Source organism: Panicum virgatum, chromosome 9K, assembly GCF_016808335.1.
Source record: "Panicum virgatum strain AP13 chromosome 9K, P.virgatum_v5, whole genome shotgun sequence".
Classification (NCBI taxonomy): Eukaryota; Viridiplantae; Streptophyta; class Magnoliopsida; order Poales; family Poaceae; genus Panicum; species Panicum virgatum.
In genome coordinates this window covers 6,143,465-6,163,861 of record NC_053144.1, presented here as the reverse complement: position 1 = coordinate 6,163,861, position 20,397 = coordinate 6,143,465, and the positions used below count along the sequence as shown (strand labels likewise).

The 20,397-nt window shown below is 43.6% G+C and overlaps 2 protein-coding genes and 1 pseudogene across 3 annotated transcripts; 2 read left to right on the top strand and 1 right to left on the bottom strand.

The window, feature by feature from the left end:
* The first annotated feature begins 963 nt into the window (after nt 1–963).
* Nucleotides 964–1,573, top strand: LOC120649549 (transcription factor bHLH84-like). The gene is made up of 4 exons (XM_039926374.1): nt 964–1,074; nt 1,175–1,240; nt 1,329–1,394; nt 1,481–1,573. Exons 1-4 carry the CDS (start codon nt 964–966, stop codon nt 1,571–1,573), a joined length of 336 nt encoding a protein of 111 aa, XP_039782308.1.
* An 875-nt stretch (nt 1,574–2,448) lies between these two features.
* LOC120649661 lies at nt 2,449–9,765 on the bottom strand (annotated as a pseudogene). Its single transcript, XR_005665331.1, has 11 exons — nt 9,031–9,765; nt 7,399–8,040; nt 7,225–7,312; nt 6,837–6,899; nt 6,583–6,746; nt 6,102–6,177; nt 5,389–5,448; nt 4,015–4,134; nt 3,438–3,695; nt 3,261–3,337; nt 2,449–3,155 (listed from the first exon to the last, which is right to left on the bottom strand). The product of XR_005665331.1 is annotated as a mitogen-activated protein kinase kinase kinase 5-like (transcript).
* A 2,697-nt stretch (nt 9,766–12,462) lies between these two features.
* LOC120649662 (upstream activation factor subunit spp27-like) lies at nt 12,463–20,061 on the top strand. The gene is made up of 6 exons (XM_039926519.1): nt 12,463–12,917; nt 14,387–14,498; nt 14,620–14,791; nt 16,322–16,384; nt 16,461–16,624; nt 19,739–20,061. The coding sequence occupies exons 1-6, from the start codon at nt 12,544–12,546 to the stop codon at nt 19,859–19,861; spliced, it is 1,008 nt and encodes a 335-aa protein (XP_039782453.1). The 5' UTR covers nt 12,463–12,543; the 3' UTR covers nt 19,862–20,061.
* Nucleotides 20,062–20,397: the final 336 nt, after the last annotated feature.

Genomic DNA, 20,397 nt, shown 5'->3' with positions numbered 1-20,397 from the left:
TCTACGTGTGTTTTTTCTTGTCTGAAACTTGTTCAGATTTTCGTAAGCAGACTCTCTCCCCGAGTTGCACCCAGCCAGCAGCTACCTGAGCTGTATCAGAAATTGTTTAGTTTTTGTCCCAACGGCCATACAAATACTCACACCGATCTCACGACATCCGGCCATCCACGCCTACTGCTCTCTCTGCTGCGCTCTAGTACTACACAGCTGCACCTCGGTCCTCGCGCAATGTCGCAAGCCGAGCTGACCGCCTGGCTCGAGTCCCGAGACGCGCACTGGTGCTCGCAGTACCCGGCGGCGCCGGCGCCGGACGAGGAGTCGGAGATCGTGGCGCAGTTCCTCGCGGCGCCGTACCCGTACCCGTACCCGAACGACGACGACGACGAGCAGGAGCAGGAGCAGAAGCATCAGCACCATGATAAGCTGGGCGAGATCAGTGCCACCAGCTCCACGTACTGGCCTGACCCCGGCAACGGGGCCTGCTACTGGCCTTCCAATGGCGACGCCAGTAACAGCAACAGCAGCGGCAGCGGAGCCTACTTCGATGGCAGCGGCTGCTGCTACTACTACCTCGCCGAGCCGGACGTGTCGCTCGGGATCAACACGCGCACGACGACGCTGCCGTGCACGTCCGCCATTGACCTAAACCTCCTCGGCGACGGGGAGGAGGAGGGGACCACGGGCGTGGTCCACCCCGTCCCTCCCAATCCTTCTTCGCCCGCTGATCATACGGGAACGGAACAGCCGCTGATTCCCACTCATACGGCCGGTCACCGCAGCGGAGGCGATGACGGCGCCGCAGCCCGCGCCGCGGTGTCGATCCCGAAGCGGAAGGCTCAGGCCGGCCACGATGGCGGGGATCTTGGGCGGCATAAGAAGGAGAAGAAGGCGGCATCCAAGACGGCGCAGAAGTTCATCCAGGAGAGTTCGCAAAGCAAAGGCAGCTGCTCGGCCGACGAGTCCATGTCCAATTGCTCCGAGGTAAGCCGCCGGTCGGGGGTTCACGGTGGCGGCAAGGCGAAGGCCCGGGCAGCCAAAGGGTCGGCGACCGATCCCCAGAGCCTCTATGCAAGGGTGAGCTCAATGCGCAGCAGTGCAGATCGATGGATCATCGCACTATCGTTCTAGTCGAGACACAGTAAATTGATTCAGAGTATTCTTGTTGCGATGGCAGAGAAGAAGGGAAAGGATCAATGAGAGGCTCAAGATTCTGCAGAAGCTGGTGCCCAATGGAACCAAAGTAATTGATCGTCTTGTGCCGCGCAATTCACTGATGTCTAATTGCCAGTGCTAGTGTTTGCTAACTGCCATGAAACACATTTCTGCAGGTTGATATCAGCACAATGCTTGAGGAGGCAGTTCACTACGTCAGGTTCCTGCAGCAGCAGATCAAGGTAATTAAGCAGACACGCTTGTTCTTAAGCGTTGCGCTTTGGCTTTGTTATCAGCGTCTCACAAGATCTTCTGTGTTCGTGATCAGATGCTGAGTTCTGATGAGATGTGGATGTACGCCCCGATCGCTTACAATGGGATGAGCTTAGGAATCGACTTTAAGATCTCCACTCTTCAGTGATGTCTCGAGTCTCATGGTTACAGACTTACAGTTACCATCTGAAGACTGAAAAAACTGGGCCAATTATTAAGAGCGATCTTTTTGACTGACAAAATTACGGTCTAATAGGGTCATCGTTGTTTGCAAGATGCAATGTTGATGTCATTCACAGTCGTTTTCTTGGAGACACTTCTTTGGCTCCTCTTTACCTGTCATTTTTCAATACGTACACTAAGAGTTAACTACATCGGGACAGGGGAAGACATGCAAGACGTATATGCCCATTTTTGTACTGATACCCAGTCAGGTACACTGTAGTTGTAACATGTAAAATTGGTACGATCTTTTTTTCTCACCTAATTGGTTTTTGAAGTTTGGGTAATGGAGAAACAAATAATACCAGATGACTATAATACAACAAATCACGACCTTTGAAGAATAATGAAGCATTCCGCTAGTTTTTTTTTTGTTGTTGATGTTGTATAACTTTAACATTACTAATTGGCAGCATGGTTTGTTGCTGCTTTTTGTATGTAATGATTAGAGGTTCTCTGTTAGCCGGAGAGTACAGATCTCAACATGGATGCTGATTGCCACTCCTTACCCACTACTACGCACCGCAGCACTGCTGAAATAAAACCTGCGTAATCAATTACATCATATACAATCAATCACGCCAGCACACTGAGATGTTCAATGCACAAAAACTATCACCAAATGGTGGTCAAACTCAAGAGTCAAGAAATGGCAGTTAAGTCACAATTACCATTGGATGAGGATTACCTCCGATGCGACATTCCCAAGGGAATATGGCATATACACCCTTTCGTTAACAGTCTAAGAACAGCCTCCACTACAAAAGAAATTAGAAACCACACGAATGAACCCTTTCTTCATAAACAACCAAATGAGCAGTCTGCCACGACGAAGAAATTCGGTACGTGATCTGCAGCTCCCTTGCCAGTCAACATTTTATTACTTGGGCCCAAAAAATCATCAACAATGATTACATCAAGTATGATCAACATACAACAGCAACACATGCTAAACCTAATGTCCTATGTGTCGACAATCAGGACCATTAGTTTTACCTACAGCTAAATCCTAATAAATATGTTACATGGGAAATGCAATCACCCCCCCCCCCCCCACCCCAACAGAAACCAAATATTACAACAGATTTCACAAGGCCCCCTCATTTAGCAGCATTTTCCTGTGATCATACCGTGGTGATCTCCTTTACATGGAAAATACTTTACAACATCCAGAAAATTGTCAACTATGACTGGCGATACAAGGATCAGAGGTTAGGTGGCACCCTCAGAATGTTTGTGTGCCTTTTTGGCCAGGATATTGTGATAGGTGGCATGCTGTGCTTCAATGTAAAATCAAATTTATTGCTTCCTTCCCGTTGGGCTTTGGCAATGGACTAGGCTGAGGGTATGCGACTGAAAAATTCATACCATTTGGTGTATGGGTTGCAGAGCCAGAACTGGAGGCCGAACTCAAAGGTGGAGGTGGCAAGCTATTGGTTCCTGAGTTGGGTAGGGGTGTTGTCAATCGAAGCCCCAATGACCCAGAAGACCGAGCACTGCTTGTTTCACTACCAGAATAAAAAATGCCAGGGGTTAACAATTGACAGTCTCAAATAACACGAACCTTTCATCAATAGATCAGAAAAACAGCGTAATGTAACAGAAGTACTCACCCATTTGCATGCTTCCCTCTCATGCACGAATCATTCTTCCAGGGTACTCTGTCCCTTGCACCATTGTGCCCAGTATCCTGTCATCAATGAGCTGAATTATAAAAGTGCATAAAGCTTCAAAGTTGAAACATTGGACATCGTGTGAATGTGGGAAGGAGAAAAGGTGGGAAGGCTTACTGGGGATTTCATTGCTGCAAATGAGGGTGTAGAGCCATGCTGGTTGTAGGGTGTAGAGCCATGCTGGTTGTAGGGTGTAGAGCCATGCTGGTTGAAATGATTTGAATTTTGGATAAATGGGTGTTCAAGCAATTTGCTTGCTGTTGGTCTCTCAGCAGGGTTTCTCTTAAAGCAGCATCTCAGAAAATCCTTCCCTTCAGGGGACAGATTATCTGGAATTGGTGGGTCCGTGCGCAGCACCTTAAACATTGCAGCAGGCTGCAGCACCACAAAATATACATAGTTCATGATTAAGAATCTTAAGACACCAATTCATTTTTTAGGCCACTGATCACAAACCGCTCTCCATAAATGGAAACAGTGAGTTATCTCATATGGCCAAGATTAGTCAGGCAATCACACATGTACCAATAAAAAATTCATTATTTGTTTCATATTCACAGCTTTGATCAGGCCAAGGTGCTATGTAAGACAAATTATCAACATTCATCAGATGAACCTAAGGTAAAGAAAGATGTTCTACTCTGATTACATAAATACAACTCAAAACACAGGGAAACCTCCACAAACAACTTACCCCTTCAAGACCGCTCCAAGGTGGTTTTCCTGTAAACATCTCAATGATTGTGCAACCAAGGCTCCAAATATCAACAGCGAGATCATAACCTGCACTTTTATCGAGTGTGGCCCGAACAACCTGCAATATAAAAACGTACTAGTGTGACTGCACTACACCTCTAATTCGAAATAAACAAGTAATTTATTCAAACAAAATAAACAATAGCACAGCCACCAGCAAGGTCATAAAACCTAACTGTTACAAGAGGTCATCACAGTATCTAATACACCCTACCTTGGGAAGATTGAATGGTGATTTTTTTAGTACCATATTTTCCTATTGCCCATTATTCTCGTTAGATTGAGGACATGCCTCTCTTTCTAACTCCTGCCTAAGATGGCCTGGGAGCAAAGCAGCAAGTGATGCATTCGAGCACTTCTGCTGGCAATCTGGCATGTTGTCTCAATGTCAGAGGCAGAGGACAATGTGCTCGTCACATAGCATTATAAGATGTTTTTCCTAGATTCATAATTAAGAAACCATAGTCCATGCTAGGAAACTTCTATCATAACAATTCTATAGGTCAGACTTTGAAATTGAAAAATATAGGTTCCCACTCCAGTCAGACTATCAGCCGGCAGCTCCGCAGCTCATGCTGCAGTCCAGCAGGCCTGTCTCCCGCCGCACCTTGTTCCAGGTCCCTCTCCCATTCCAGTGCCACGAGATCATAGGGAAGGCAGTTCTCGCCTGGGAGAATCAATTTGATCGTGCATGTGCATGCAGAGCTGTGAAGAGTGCTTGGATCATATGGGCTCTGGGCAAAGTCTGTGCATTTAGCCTTGTTCACCCAACATCTTTGTATTATTCTTACCACTTTTGTGGATATCAACTCCTAATTGTATTTTCTTTTTATTCCAAATTCCAGCTATTTAGCAGTCTAGACCGTTAAATACCAATTAACAGTGTAGACTTTTTTTTCTTTTTTGATCAACACAGTACTTCTAAACCTTTGAGAAAACGTCACAGCTTTTAAACTTTGCTTAACAAGGATGAAATTCTAGAGAAGACTAACTGTTTATATAAAATAGTAAATAGGACTGCTAAGGTTCTCATTCATAAAAGCAACTTAAATTCACTAAATGTTGTGCCAACTTCCTGGTTCAATTTCTTTATTCACTTTTTTCTCGAACAATTTCTTTATTCACTTCACATTGGACCTTCTAAAAAGGAAAACTGGTACACTACTAGATTAACAAGTTCATTTTTTTGCGACACTGTATATTCTGAATGACGTATACAAAAAAGAGCAGGCACATCAAATGAAAATAATCAGCCTCGTTGCAATCGGGAGAGAAGGAAATGATGAAATTAACATGAATAACTAGGTTGCACCTCAGGAGCCATCCAGTATGGTGTTCCCTTCAATGAAAGATTAGGAGCTGCAGTACTCAGCTGAAAAGAGAAGAAAATGTGCAGGAAAAAAGATCAACTATAAAGGCCAAGGGTAACCAATAATATATATGCCTATTGTCTACAGGACAAAAATGACTACTATATTAATCAGGATCCACCCCACAGAAAGTAATGCAAAACTTGGAAAACTGTTGATACTGTAGATAATTGATTTAGACTCAACTTTTTTTAACTGGAGGCATCTATGTAAAATTGCATGGATCGTTGTTGAAATACATGGTAGATTTTGGATAGAGTATCTTTGGTGGAATCAGGTAGGATCTCACACGCTACAAATCTATCCTACATTCCAATCCTATTGCAATTGCAACATCTCCAATGTGATTCAAGATACTAATCCTAGGTGGCTACTCCATATATCAAATATTTGTGTTGAGCAGCATATTGTACGCACAGCAATCATTATGGTCACAATTTTTCATGCACCATTTAAGAGAGAAGCAGTTGCTTGGATGAACATATTGTTGTTGACATTGTTGCCACGAAATGGATGAACATACTGTTGTTATCTTGAATGTGGTAATGATAAGCTTAATGGTAAGTTTTTGACAAACCAAATTCAGGGGTACTGACTAATGGATAATTGTGTGTAATAGTGAATAACATAAAACTATAGGTAATTTGGAACTCACATGCTTAGCCATTCCAAAGTCAGCCAATTTCACTACACCATTAATATCCACTAACAAATTTGCACCTTTGATATCCCTGCAAGAGCAAAACTATATTTAGGTACACTTGTACATTTTCAGCATAATAAAAGAACCTGATATATGCAAAACTCAGCAATAGCACGGTCCAAAAGAAGACGGTGTTTCCAGATTGCAAAAGAAGAGGATACTTGCTAATAGACAACGTAGGTTGGTGTAAACAAGCCTCCAGAAGAATCTAGATAAAGCTTTTAGTTTAAGAAAACACAATGAAGTGAACAAACACTGAAACCAAACGGGCAACGAAAAGGTACAATCTACGCTAAATGGATATGGTAAAAAAAATGTAAGAGCTATCAAGCTGTTAGGCTAAATTTAATTAATAGTCAATTAAATTAATTAATAGGTAAAGTTAAGATATTGTTATTCTAAAAAATTGAAAACAAGGAAATAGATAGATTACCTATGCATAATCTTTTGGCTATGTAAGAAAGCAAGACCCTTGAGGATATGTCGTGTGAAGTTACGGATGACTGATTCTGTCAGTGATCCACAATGTTGATGAACATACTTATGTATTGAACCAGGATGAACATATTCCAGGTATATGTAGAATCTATCTTCAATCTGCGTGGGTTCAACAAATAGCCATTACATATCACTCAAAACTGGCACGGTAAATAATAAATGCACGTAACATGACAAAGGAGAACTTACAGTCTCACTGCCATAGTACTGCACTATGTTTTCATGCTTGAATTGACTAAGAAACTTAATTTCCTGAAAACAAATGTCAAAGCCGGTGAACAAAATAAGTGCATGCTTGATGCTTCATAATTTTCATGCTAAAGAAGATAGTACTATACCACAATCAGTTTAGCATTATTCAATAAAGTTCCTGAAAATGGTTTGAACTTGAGAATCATACTGTATGTAGGATCACAGGAGGTACAAAAGGAATGCAAATAAAATATAAGCAAAGGCAAAATTTTGTTACTTAAATCTGATGAAGCTATGTAAACAAATTTGGTAGGGCACAATCATACAAATTTGATTGTAGTGATACCATCAGTGCAGAATAAACAGCAAAGAAATAAGGCCAGACCTGTTCCAATTGCTTCAGAGACTCGAGTGATTTAGCATCGTCTGGAATTATGTTGACCTCTTTCATGGCACAAAGAGCTCCAGTGTGCCTATATGTAGAAGAAAGAGAATAACATTCAGAATCCAAAATGAAGTAATAACCATGACTTCATGATGATAAAATACAATATTGTACCTATTAGTGGCCTCATATACACATCCAAATGTTCCACTGCCTAGGAGTTTTCCTTTTTGCCATTGACCAGCCACTGATGGCACCTCAACTTTTGAAACTACCTGGTGGCTAGTATTTGTCTGCTTTGGGCTTACAGAAGCAGGAGGAAGAGGTAACGGGTGAAAACTGGCACTTCCATTGCCTTCATTACGAGAAACATGGTTCTCCGGAAACAACTTTGGATGCATTGGTGATGGAGGTGCGCTTGGGTTTCTTGATCTTAAAACTGGACTTCTCAGTGGACTTGAGCGAGGAGAACGCTCCTGACAACCCGCAAATTTGTCAGGTGAGGCAGAAGGAGGCGAAGATCCCGTCAGATCAGAAGACCAGATAGACTGCACTGACCATACATTGGTATCATGGATGGATATTGCAGCAGATGAGAAGTCTACATTGCTCAATCTTCGGGGACTTTGCACAGGGCTCGAAAACCCACTACTTGGTGCACTCCTAGCAGGAATGTTCAATCTGAAGTTCAAAGTCTCATCTGAGTTCTTATCCTGGAATTTCTCTTTAAAAGCTTTTCTCCGTTGACCACAAGTAGTCCCATTTAACCGAAAGTCATTGTGCTCGTGAGTCTTTGGTAGAGTTTGGGCCACCACTCTATTATCATAGACAGAACATCAGAATTCACACATATGAACATCAGAATCACCAGTGATGCAGAATTGCAGTGCTCCAAAGGAACACAAAACATATTCACGAAATGGAAATAGTTTAAGCAATGGGTCATGCAGAGTACAAATGTTCAAAAGAAGCAAGATATAAAAAATGAAGTGTTGTGCATCTTTACTGTTCGTGGTACAATTATTAATAGCACTACTGAACTAGATTGTTTCAACCGTAATTCGATTTAACGATCCTAAACTTGTCGAGTCTTTCAGTTCAGTTTAGAAGCTTCACAGGAATCCACTTCAACCTAGTACAATGACAGTACAGCATGTCACCAAGCCACTCGTCTATTAAAATCCCATCCTAGATAATTCTTTCCATCATGTTAGTATCTAATCAAGCCACCAGGAGATAGAGAATCATTGTGTGCAATTTTATGGATTGTTATATGCAGAAATCTGTAGTGAAAGCATCATGTGCACAGATCATCACAACTCATATGTAACCTGTGATAAATGTGCCGAAGTACATAAGAAATATAATTCTGTGATATATCATCCTAAGGCAACCTGATGTCATGATCTCCAATAAACATGAGTTAGTAACATCCTACAACTACTCAAGTTACTAAAATCACAATCCATATCTGAAAGCTCCATCCCTGAACCCTGATGTCCATATCATCAAAATCACTATAGCCTACATCAAATGATACCATCCCCCAGTCTCTATACCCCGTAGGCACCCCAAAAACTGTTCTTGTTCACTGCAAGATAACCTGCCCAAAACTAAGTGTCTGATATCTCACTCTTTTTGAAATGCACAGATTGCTTGTAATCAATAATCATAAACTGACTCTGGAATCCTCAAGCTGTGAATGTGACACCCTCACTCGCGTCATGATTTACAAGCACACTAATTAAATTAGGGGTGACTTTGGCTAGCGAGGATCAAACATAATAAGAACTAAGAATGAATCACCTCTGCGCGAGCAATGGTGGCATCCTTTCACTCCCAGTCTCTAAAACCCCTGGAGCCTCCGCTGCAGGCAAGTTCCACTCCCCGTCGAGCATCCTCGGCGTCGGCGACGGAAGCGGCCTCCCTGGCCCGCGGCACGAAGGCTCCCCATCGCCTGGCAGGGGCAGCGGATGCGGTAGCAGCATGGGGGTCGATGACGATCTCGCTGGCGCCACCTCCATGTTACTCGGCGACCTCGAGATCGGCGTCGATTTCGCGGTCGCAAGCCCGAACCCGGCAGCCACGTCCCTCCTCGCCGTAGGGTCCACGCCGATCGCGGGGACCCCGACCTCAAGGTCGTCGACGACGTAGCGCATCCGACGCGCCCTGCTCAGCCGCGGCTGCGGTTCGCCGCTACCCCCACCTCCATCGCGGCGGGAGCTGAGGCCGCTGCCCCCGCCGCCGATGAGGCGGGAGGTGGAGGCGCGCGCGGGGGACGCGGGCGTGGATGCGGACGATGATTGGGAGGAGCCGGAGGGAGAACCAGAGCGCCTCCACCAACCCATCGGGACGAGGGGTTATGGGGAGAAGAGCGAAACCCTAGTGATCATGGAGTGGCGGAAATGGCGTCGCGGTGGGAGGGGATCGCTGGGAGGGGAGACGAGACGACGACCTCCCCCCCGCCATTTGGGCTTTTTTAGTTTCTCGCTAGGGGGGTCTCGGGAGTCGGGAGTCGGGGTTGGTTGGTTGTTTTTCTGGGAGAGCGGCTCCGGCCGGTGGCTATCGGGGGTCACGCGGCTTTGGCGAAAGAAGTCCAGCGAGTCAATGGCTCAATGCTCCTCTGATGCAGGCCACACATCACGTAGTGCCGCACTGTACATGGCTTCCTGCCTGCTTCGTTTCCTCTCCGCAGCTTTTTCCTTCGACCTTCCTTGTTGCGGGCTTTGATACACACGTTCAAATATCTTTAGGCCCTGTTCTTTACATATAAACACAAAAAGCCGTAAACACATTAAAGTAAAAAGGAATCTTACTAATTTGAAGTACTAAATAAAGTCTATTTATAAATCTTTTTGCATGGTTGGGCTGTAAATCGCGAGACGAATCTAATGAGCCTACATAATCCATGTTGCAACAATGATGCTACAGTAACCATCCGCTAATTATTGATTAAATATGGATTAATTAGCATCATTAGATTCGTCTCGCGATTTACAACCCATCTATGCAAAAAGTTTTGCAAATAGACTTCATTTAGTACTTCAAATGACCAAGATTCCTTTGCAAATTTTTTTTGCAAAATGAACTAAACAGACCCTTACTTAATTTTATGATTTTTGCCAACTTTACTTTTAAAGATCACCTAATCTAGCGAACAATGGTGTAAGTTTAGGGTCCATGCTCTTCCAATATTATTAACATTAGCAAAACCATTAGTCGTGTAAGCAGAAAGATATAATAACCAAGATAACAACATACATATATACGTACAATGCTTGATACTCGTGTGAATACTTAACACACATGTAAACTAGTTAATCAAATACATGGTGGCGCTAGGGCCAACAACAATTCTTTAAAAAAAGAGAGAGATTCTTGTTACATTTAATGGATTGCATTTGTTCTTATTCCTTAATGAGTTGCATAAGATTATTTTTTATATTTCACCACATGATATTAGTGAGTTGTATAAGGTTATTTTTTTATATCCCACCACATGATATTAGTCATACGCCTATATTGTGTGTCATCACGCGTGATATAATGTCTAAGTGAAAATTAATTTTGATATGATAGTAGATGTGAATATTTTAGAATAATGTGCTAGGTGTATTTTGGAACTTTTGTTTTTATATTAACAAAGGTGGGTAAGTTGGAAGTAGGAACTAGCTAGGAGTATCTTGGGTTATTATAATTAAAAATGTTGCTAATTTAATGACATATACTTAGATCCAACTGCTAGTGCCGCAAACGTGGTTAATAGGCATTTCGATTTTGTTGTGAGAACATCTATGAATTATCTACTTTTCTAGCATGTTGCAAGAAGACAACATGAAAACTCTAAAAAATAATTAAAACCAATTTCCATGTAAAATCCATCGGATATAAAAAAAATTGAGTCCATTTTGCTAGATCTAGGTTAAAACATCATGTTAGCTCTTTGGGCTGCATTGGCAGCCTGGCCACTAAGATATGACGAGGGTTGTACTATTTTTGTAAGCTCTAGACCCGGTCTTTCATTACGCTACATATTGCTATCTCTCTAGTCTATACCCTTAAGTTCTTAAAGGGATAGATAAAAAAGATGTCATAAAAAGAGATGTTACAAGTTGCCTCGAACCATAGGCTTATTGATATGTGACCAGTCTTTAAGAAGGAGTAACAAAAATGAGTTTGGGAACCAAAAAAAGATCCTAAGTTACCATGCTGTTAGAAGTAATGCATCTTTCATGTTAGAGCATCTCTAAGAGTTTGTCAAAATCTACTTGGCAAATCTTGTGATTTGCCAACTCCCAAAACCATATGCTAAGTAAAAAACAACTCTTTTCCAATAGTTTGGCATTTTTACCTTTCCAATATCTAATTTGTGGACCCTCAAATTTTTTTGACGGCTTCCCCCCCCCCACAAACTCTTTCCCTCCTCTGTTGTGTATGGCACGAGGCTCGAGGCTAGTCTCGCGCTCGCCCCATGGCGGAACTACATGGTGCACTACGGAAGTGTAGATCATGGAATCATGGACAGTACCCGGCACTAGGCACGTGATGCACCCAGAAGAAGTGCAGAACTGCATTGTTATTCCTCACATGCTAGGGTCGCAATGTTCCGTGCAACGAGTTGTAGTGATGGTCATGTCGTCTGCAGTGCACCCTTTGAAGCCAGAGTCCGTTGCTGTGCGCAGATGTTGCAGTCCCACACAAAGCAAGCAGGCAAAGCAGCACAACAGCAGCACGGCGATGCCTCAGATGCGTGGACGATGCGCGCGCAAAGATGAGCGTGGAAGACCCGGATTTAGCAACTTTGGAAAAGATGCCAAGTGCGATGCCTAACTGTTGGAGACCTATTTTTCTCATTTTTTTCAAAAAAATAAGGATGGACAATCAATTTGCCAAACTGTCGGAGATGCTCTTAATTACGACTAGTAGGTAGGATGATGCGGATATTAGTTTATCCTAACATCAGATTAGCTGCTTAGGGGAAATTCACGAAACCTAAGACGGATACCATATATGGTGATCTTTTCAAAAAAGAAATACCATATATGATGTACTTACCCTCAGCTTAGCTTAGCTGAGTAGGTTATACTTACCCTCAGTTCATGGCCATGCCATCAGTTAACTTCGACAATTATGACGGACACAACAAAAAAGAGGGAGAGAAAAAGGCAGGTAACCCTTTCGCAGGGCACGTGAGTGACGGTGTATTTGGGCGGCCCAACGCCCGCAAGCCGCTCCATTTGAGCCCACGCAAACCAAACCAGCCGAAACCCCGGCACCCGTGCGCCAGCCAGCCACAGACCTCAAACCGACCGGGCGGCGATGGTGTCGGACTCGGAGCTGGTGGAGCGGCTGCAGGAGGTGCTGCGGTCGTCGGACCTCAACACCACGACCACCGCCGCCCTGCGCCGCCGCCTCGAGGAGGACTTCGGCGCCGACCTCTCCCACAAGAAGGCCTTCATCCGGGAGCAGGTCGACCTCTTCCTCGCCGAGGTCGCCGCAAAGGCCGAGCCGGAGGAGCCCAAGGAGGAGGAGCCCGAGGAGGCAGCGGTGCCCAAGGAGGAGGAGCCGGGGGTGGAGCCGGAGGAGGGCGAGGGGGAGGGGGAGGAGGAGGAGGGCGAGGGGGAAGAGGAGGAAGAGGAGGAGGAGGAAGAAGACGAGGATGGGGATAGCGCCGCCGCCCGGAAGAAGCAGCGGTAAGGGGCTTTTGCTCTCCGTCTCTCCCTTTGCATTTGCTGCTATGTATAAGGTTCCGTGGATTTGTCGTTTGGACGAATCGTGAGGGAATGTGCCGGCACCGTGCGTTGTGCTGTGCTTTTCGATGCGAATAGTGAGGGGGATTCCGGATTCGAGGGTCCAGCTCGGCATTTCTTCCCGGAGGGTTCTGGATCGCACTGTACGAAATGGCTCTTTGATTAGCGTTGGTGGTGTGATTTTGGCTCTAATGGCGGGGTGTTGTAAGATTTTGCATGCCTTCAGTATTACTTGTGTGCAACATGAAGCTGTATGGATTAACCGAGCAAGAATAGCTCATCCCTGTATCCTTCTCAGCCCCGCCTCGGTGACGCGGTAGCTGACCACGGCACCTATGCAGCATTGACAACATCCAGGGCAATGCCCAGAATCATGTCATGCCTCAGTTAGCCCTTGTGATCTCTTCCACAAATAAATCCCACCATGTGATATGGAGTGTGAAATATTAGGCTATTAGCTACTTGGATTGTGCTGTTGCTTAAAAGATGATATGAAAAAAAACCCGACCATGGGTGGAGACTCCCCCAGGGCTTTGTTCTAAGAAGGTGCCATGCTTCGAACTCGGGTTGGGACAGGAGTTTCAACGACTCCTGGAGTTCAACGCTCTAACTGGTCCACCACTAGAGGCTTGCCCGAAAGATGATATGAGTTAAGGAGTGTCACATCTGTTCCTTTTACTATGTGTACACTGGGAGCGAATTTCAGGCTGTGGTTAAAAAAATCCTCTCGCCGGTCCTGTGTGCCAAAGCACTAGTTAAGAGCCGGCCCAGGTCGGCCTGAGGACCGTGTATGGCCCAGGCAATTCCCAGGGGTTACGGTTCCCAGTGTCAGGGCGGGGCTGGGGTTCGGGGATTTTCTCGGTCGGGGAAGCCGAGGCTTCTTCTTAGCTTAATACCGGTGGGGCGGTCTTTCCCCACCCGGCCGAGTTTTTTTTGAAGGTTGCACTGATGTTTGTTGCTTCCACAGACTTCAGTGTCTCTTATTTGTACCAGTTAGCTTTGATTTGGCTCCATTTTTCATTCCTTCTGTTCATTATATTCTTCGATAACTTTGGATCATATCGGAGTAGTTCTTATATGCATTGGAATGTGGTAGATGAAATTAGTACAACTACTGGTCTTGACAGATTATTCTCAGCCTTTGGGTACCTGAAGCTTGTCAATTAGCCCATACCGTTATTCTTTCTGTTAATTACTCTGGAATTTTAGTCTTATATGACTTTTGAGATTTAGAAATCAACTTCTTATTATCACTGCATGCATATTCATGTTACAGTTCTGGTTGTTTTAACTTTTAAATATGTTTTGCCAGCTCTGTTACACATGTGCAATCAACTTTTCTTAGTGGCAGTTCTGGTTCTTTGTGGATAATCACATCGTGTTAAATATTCCTTTTATTTTCACAATCTTAGATCGGATAAAGGTAATGGTGCCAAGAAAAGGGGTGGTGGCTTTACAAAATTATGCAGTCTTTCCCCTGCACTTCAAGAGTTTGTTGGTGCCTCTGAGTTAGCCAGGACAGAGGTGACACTATTAACTTAATTCTGTATCCATATCTATCTTCCATTGGATGAATGTCAGATCAATTGATCATGAAAAGCCTATTATCATTTAGTTTTTTCTTGCTGTGCTTGTTTGCTTTCAGGTTGTGAAGAAGCTTTGGGCATATATTAGAGAAAATAATCTACAAGATCAAAACAATAAGAGGAAGATTTTGCCTGATGAAAGATTGAAGAAGATCTTCAATGTGAATTCCATCGATATGTTCCAAATGAATAAAGCTTTGACCAAGCATATCTGGCCATTGAATTCTGAGGGTACCAATCCTTCCTACACTTAGTTCTATGTGTACAGCTTTGAACCAGTGCAATACCAATGTTTTCCCTCTCCAAGGATATAGCTAGTAGAGTTTGCTGTGGGTGTGGAGTGGTAAAAGGAAATGAGCACAGAAAAAAGACTCGGGAAGGAAAATCAAGGATGAGGAATGGAATATTAACACTGTAGATGTTCATATCTAGGATGAAAATGCAACGAAACTTGAACTTAATTGAAATCTTTAGGAAAAAGTCCAAATTACTACCTCCAACTATAATGAAAGTCCACATAACCCCCTAAAATATAAAACAGTTTATTTAACCCCTTGGATTTACAAAACCAACTCATTTTTCACCTTTGGCACTCAATCAAAACCGGTTTTGACCACATAGACAGTGGATTTGCTTGTTTTGATGACCGGGATGGTCTCGTCATCGCTCATCTGCTCCTCTCTCCAATTCGAGCAGCCACCACCTTCATAATTCCCTCACCTGCTTCTCCCTACTAGCAATCACGAGCTCCAACGGCAAGAACCAGAAGCATAGCATAGCATAGCAGCACCAGTGCTACATCTCGATGTGTTCCTCTTCTGATTTCCTCCAACGAGCAAGCAATTCATGGAGGCCAAGGACACTAGCACATCTACTACTCTCCGCCACACTGCTGCTGCTCTACATCCAGATCAGAATTTTACAGCTTTAGCAATTAGTAGTTTAGCCACCTTTCACTCTTCCCCTCTCACCCTTTTGATTTCTTCTATCCGCTGAAGCCACTAGCACCACCAGTCTCTCGTCCTTCAACTTCATGCAAGCTAGCAGCCAAGCCCCAAGGCCAGCTCATGTGCTCGTCTCCTCCGAGGCCACGGATATGCTCAGGCTGGACGGTACGTGGTGCCCTCAAGCCATCGTGTCACTCCATGGCGAGAGCACTACTACGGGTCGTCGGAGCAACGCCAAGCAGGCGGGAGCTAGATTAGGGAAGAACCAACAGGACACATGTGAACAGTGATTGATGATGTGGATTCATCAAAACAAGGAAAACCACTGTCCACGTACCAAAACCGGTTTTGATGGAGTGCCAAAGGTCAAAAATAATCTGGTTTTAAAACATTTAGGGGGTTAAATAAACTGTTTTATATTTTAGGGGGTAATATGGACTTTCATCATAGTTGGAGGTAGTAATTTGGTATTTCTCCAAATCTTTAAGAATTCTTCATGTTGATCCTTATTATTCAATATTCATACATGTTCCTTGACTGTAGTTTGTTTTGGCTATTGTGCTTGTCTGTACTTAATTGATCCCTGTTCATTAGAAACTTTTCGTGTGGGTTTCTGCCTGATTATTTACTAGCTTTGCTTATTGCTTTGTTATAAGTGCCATTTATCATGTTTGCACAATAGGAAAATGATGGCCTCCAGGCTCCATGCCCCACAGTTAGATTATTTTGTTAGCTGTTTTTGGTTAACCTATCTCTAGTTTATTAACCTTCCCAATTGTAGCTCTAAAGTACTTATTTGAGTATGATTTGTCAGGTCCTGCCTCTCCTGACAGATCAACACCCAAAGAGAAGCCACAAAAGAGAGACAGGAATGAAGGTTAGAAATATTTACTTGTCTTCACGCAATCATGGTTTCCATTCTCATCAACCTGTTGCTGAACTATCATTTGCAGGAAAGAAGCAAAAGGGTGGCTCTTCGGGGTCTGGATCTGGTCTTCTTATGCCCCTTCAGCTTTCCGATGATTTAGTGAAATTTATTGGCACCGGTGAGAGTATGTTATCACGATCAGATGTTGTGAAGAGAATGTGGGAATACATAAAAGAGAACAACCTGCAGGTAAATTTCATTCCCTGGATACTGCGTTGCTGTATGCATTATCATTGTAGAATTGCTTGGTCTTTCAGATATTGATTGATGTGGTTCAGTTGGTTTGTGACCCTTAGGGCATGTACAACGCCATTTAATGAGCCGTCTATGTCCGGTTAATTACGTTTACCAAAGGTGATTAAATACCGAGGGGCTAGGCCGTCGTCTCGTGAGACGACGACCATGGCTCGTGCTCCCAAGAGTAGCGACGGCATCGTCGCCGGTTGTACGAGCTGTGGATTGAAGCGACGGCCCCCATGGATTGAGTGAGAAATCAGGTACCTGTGTCCCGCCCCATGCCACACTGCAGCTCCCGCATCGCTCTCCAGCCGGCCAGCTAGCTGTCATCGCTCTGCGCTCCGGCTGCTTGCCGCTGCGCCGCTTACCACCCGCCCGCTCGCATGTAGGCTACAGCGCCGTCCGGCCTCCACGCTGCCTAGCTGACTGCTCCGCTGTCCGGCTGCCCGACGCTGCAGAGAAAGCATGGGACGAGAAAGAGAGAGACAGGTGGTTGAGAGAGATCGAGAGAACAGGAGATAGAGATAAGCGGATATTTTTCATTTTACAATATAGCCTCTAGTTATTTTATGAAATAGTCCTTATAAAATGTAGAAGTCACAAGGTAATTTATAATCATGAAGTGAAATGTAATATATAATTCCATTACAATGTTAATAGGATTGTATTATCTAGCATACGACATGTATTTTGTAGAAAGCAACAAAATGGCACACAAAGATCTAGTTTATGCTTGATCATCATGATATATGACTATGTTTGGATTAAATGCCTTGTAGACAGCGTAATAGATAAATTATTGTATGAGTTGTCTGTTTTATTGTCTGTGTGCTATATACGAGACACTTACAGACGGCAGCTGTCTAAACCATTGTACATGCCCTTAAGGTTTGTTTTTATGCTTGAATACACATCCCATCTGAGCTGTTGCTTTTGAATTGTACTCTTGCATTATGTAATTATATTTGGGGTTCTATTTGGAATTTTAGCTTATGAGTTCCGCTAAACTAGAACTTTCGGACCCATTGTTATCATGAAGTAATATGGAGCATCACTGTTTGAAATCATGAAATTTTGTTATCAATGAGGCAATGAATGATTTTGCCTGCTAAGGGTAACCATATTTCCTATTACATAAGCATCTAGTGCCTTATTACCCTGGTCCAGATCACTTGCAAGTATCATCTGTATTCTGCTGTATCCTTCACTTGGGAACCCATAGAAGCAACCTCAGCAGATGTTCTAGTGTGGCTAATATTCAAGATACATTTTCTTCCACGCCTTTTTTTTTATATTTCCCAGACCCCGCACAGTGCGGGAAGCCTACGGCACTGGGTACGCCCTTTTTAGTTGCCTTTCAAAAAAAAGGGGCTGTCTGCCTATCCACCAGGGGCGGAGCTAGAGACAAATAGAGGGGGGGTGCGGCACTTCATAATACATGTATGAAATTGAAGCAAACATGGTCAAAATCTAGGGATTGTAAGTGATTGTGAAAATTTTGTGGGTGCAGCCGCACCCACAACCTTTAACGTGGCTCCGCCCCTGATCCTAGTCTGTAGTGTTATGGTTATGGCCAAGGCCAAGGGCCATCTGCCTGTACCTCTACATGTGCAACACCACCATGATGTTTGTATCGTGGCAGTCAATCGATTCTCAGTTTCTTACACAGTTATTGTCAGTAATTTGCTGGTTACTGCTGCGACTTGGAACTCTGGCTATTACCCATAGTGGATACTAGTGCCTAAAGAATAGGTCCTATACAAAGATCATGTACATGCATGTTTATGAACAGGAATTCCTCTGTGTCCTGTGGGTGCTGAGAGAAAAATCTAGGGCATTTTGACATGTTTTTCTTGTTGTTTTCAACTCTACTATCTGTTTATGTTGGCCTTTGTGGAAGTTATTGAAATTTTGAAAGGAAATATTAGAACATAATATGACTGGGATCTGACCTGTTGTCGGATGTCTCCTGGCTTCCAACCAAAGGTCTGGGAAATTGTGGTTGTTGAAAACCGGTTTCAAAAACCCTGATTGCAGTACTTCAGGTGTAGGTTCATTGGCCTCTATGGTTGCTCGTCTGCAGCTTCAGGCTCAGTGTCACTTTTTAGACAACCAAAAAAATGGTGTAATAAGTAATAACTCGGGTGACTGATGCATGATTGGTCTAGAATCTAGGTTGAGGAATTCACCCTTTTTAGATGTGCTGTGAGCATGTCTTTTCAAATAATCACTGAATAGCCAAACCAGTTAAAAATTTGTTGCAAGAATTAGCATGCCTCATTATTCAAGAATGTGAACTTCAGTTGTCATACATTTCGCTGTCACCTCTTTCAGTTAAGGAACATTAGCTCAGTAGCATCACTGAGACTAAATGTTAGAAAGTAACATTGCAATTGTCTTGTGATGGTAAATAATACCTGGGGTGTTTCTGCAAAATGCCTTGTCATTAAGGTCTCAGCCACAAGGTAGCGTATGCACCCCTATCTCCTCTGTCTACCCAAGCTATATACAAGCGCTAGGACGCGCACTTCTCCATTTTGTTTCCCCCACATGTAACTCATATTCTGATCTAGTTTCTCTTTGTGGTGCACCATAGACAACTTTGTCATATATATGCTTGTATTAACTAGTCCACCCGTAAAAAGAAAAAAAGGTAATCTCAGTGGCAATTGTATATTCCATAATTTCCATTTCTCTCTATTTTGGGTGCTACTTTCCAGCTCAACCAGTTGCGGTGTTGTTTTCCTACATTTCAGTTGCAGTGACGCTGCTGAGCTCCATTTCCCCTTCATTCAATACTAAACATTTCTAAAGTGGCTCTACTTTGTAAAAATCAAGGCATTGTTTGAGTTGAACCGTTTGGGCCTGAAGTTCTCCAGTTTCTATCTTTTATAGTCCAGCCTTTGTTCATGTATTTGCATGTTCATTTAGATTGGTTCTGCAGAACAGTAGCAAGGGAGACTGAACTGGCCCTACCCACTACCCTTTCCTATATTGTGCTTATTTATTCAGACAATAGCAAATCTGTTCTTAATTGTTTGAATCCATTTGTTTCTTTGGTGTAAGGATCCTTCTGATCGGAGGAAAATAATCTGCGATGAGAAGCTGAAGGACCTATTGCAAGTTGAATCGTTCAACGGCTTCACGGTTTCAAAGCTACTTGCGCCCCATTTTACCAAGACAAAGTAGCAACCTGCCATCCGGATCTGCTAAAACCCAAAAGCATGGGTGATTTTGTTTTGCAGAATGTGTAATCATGGAACAGTTAGGAGCTATGTGAGTGATGTGAAATTTTAACTTGTGGGAATTGTTGGCACTTTCCGAATATTACCAGTTTTAGGTTTCTCAATGTCTAATGAAGTTATCAACTGTTGACTAACCGTTTCACACCCTCCGAAAATGTAGGAGCATAAACTCTTTGTGTGCGGCTTCTGATGTGTTCTAAGAGCACCTCCAAGAGTGCCCAAAAATAGATCTTCATATCCAACAGTTCCCAAAAATTAGTTGCTAAAATATGATAACTGCTGCCACATCATCCATTCCAACGTTTGACTTATGAGTTCACAATTCAGACTCTGTTCTGCTCCAGCACCACACCAGCCAACAATATTTTTCTCTCACAACATTCCAGCATCAACCTCCAGCACCAGCCAGCAGAACGCAGTGTCACTGAAAACCATCTATTGGATACTAGTGAATACTGAAAATCCATCCATTCTGCTCCC

Excerpts from the sequence above, each read along its gene's own strand:
- LOC120649549 (XM_039926374.1), top strand. The coding sequence starts at position 964 with ATGTCCAATTGCTCCGAGGTAAGCCGCCGGTCGGGGGTTCACGGTGGC. Across the intron at positions 1,075-1,174 it reads CCCAGAGCCTCTATGCAAGG|AGAAGAAGGGAAAGGATCAA; the intron begins GTGAGCTCAATG and ends TTGCGATGGCAG. Across the intron at positions 1,241-1,328 it reads TGGTGCCCAATGGAACCAAA|GTTGATATCAGCACAATGCT; the intron begins GTAATTGATCGT and ends ACATTTCTGCAG.
- LOC120649662 (XM_039926519.1), top strand. The coding sequence starts at position 12,544 with ATGGTGTCGGACTCGGAGCTGGTGGAGCGGCTGCAGGAGGTGCTGCGG. Across the intron at positions 12,918-14,386 it reads GCCGCCCGGAAGAAGCAGCG|ATCGGATAAAGGTAATGGTG; the intron begins GTAAGGGGCTTT and ends TCACAATCTTAG. Across the intron at positions 14,499-14,619 it reads CTGAGTTAGCCAGGACAGAG|GTTGTGAAGAAGCTTTGGGC; the intron begins GTGACACTATTA and ends GTTTGCTTTCAG.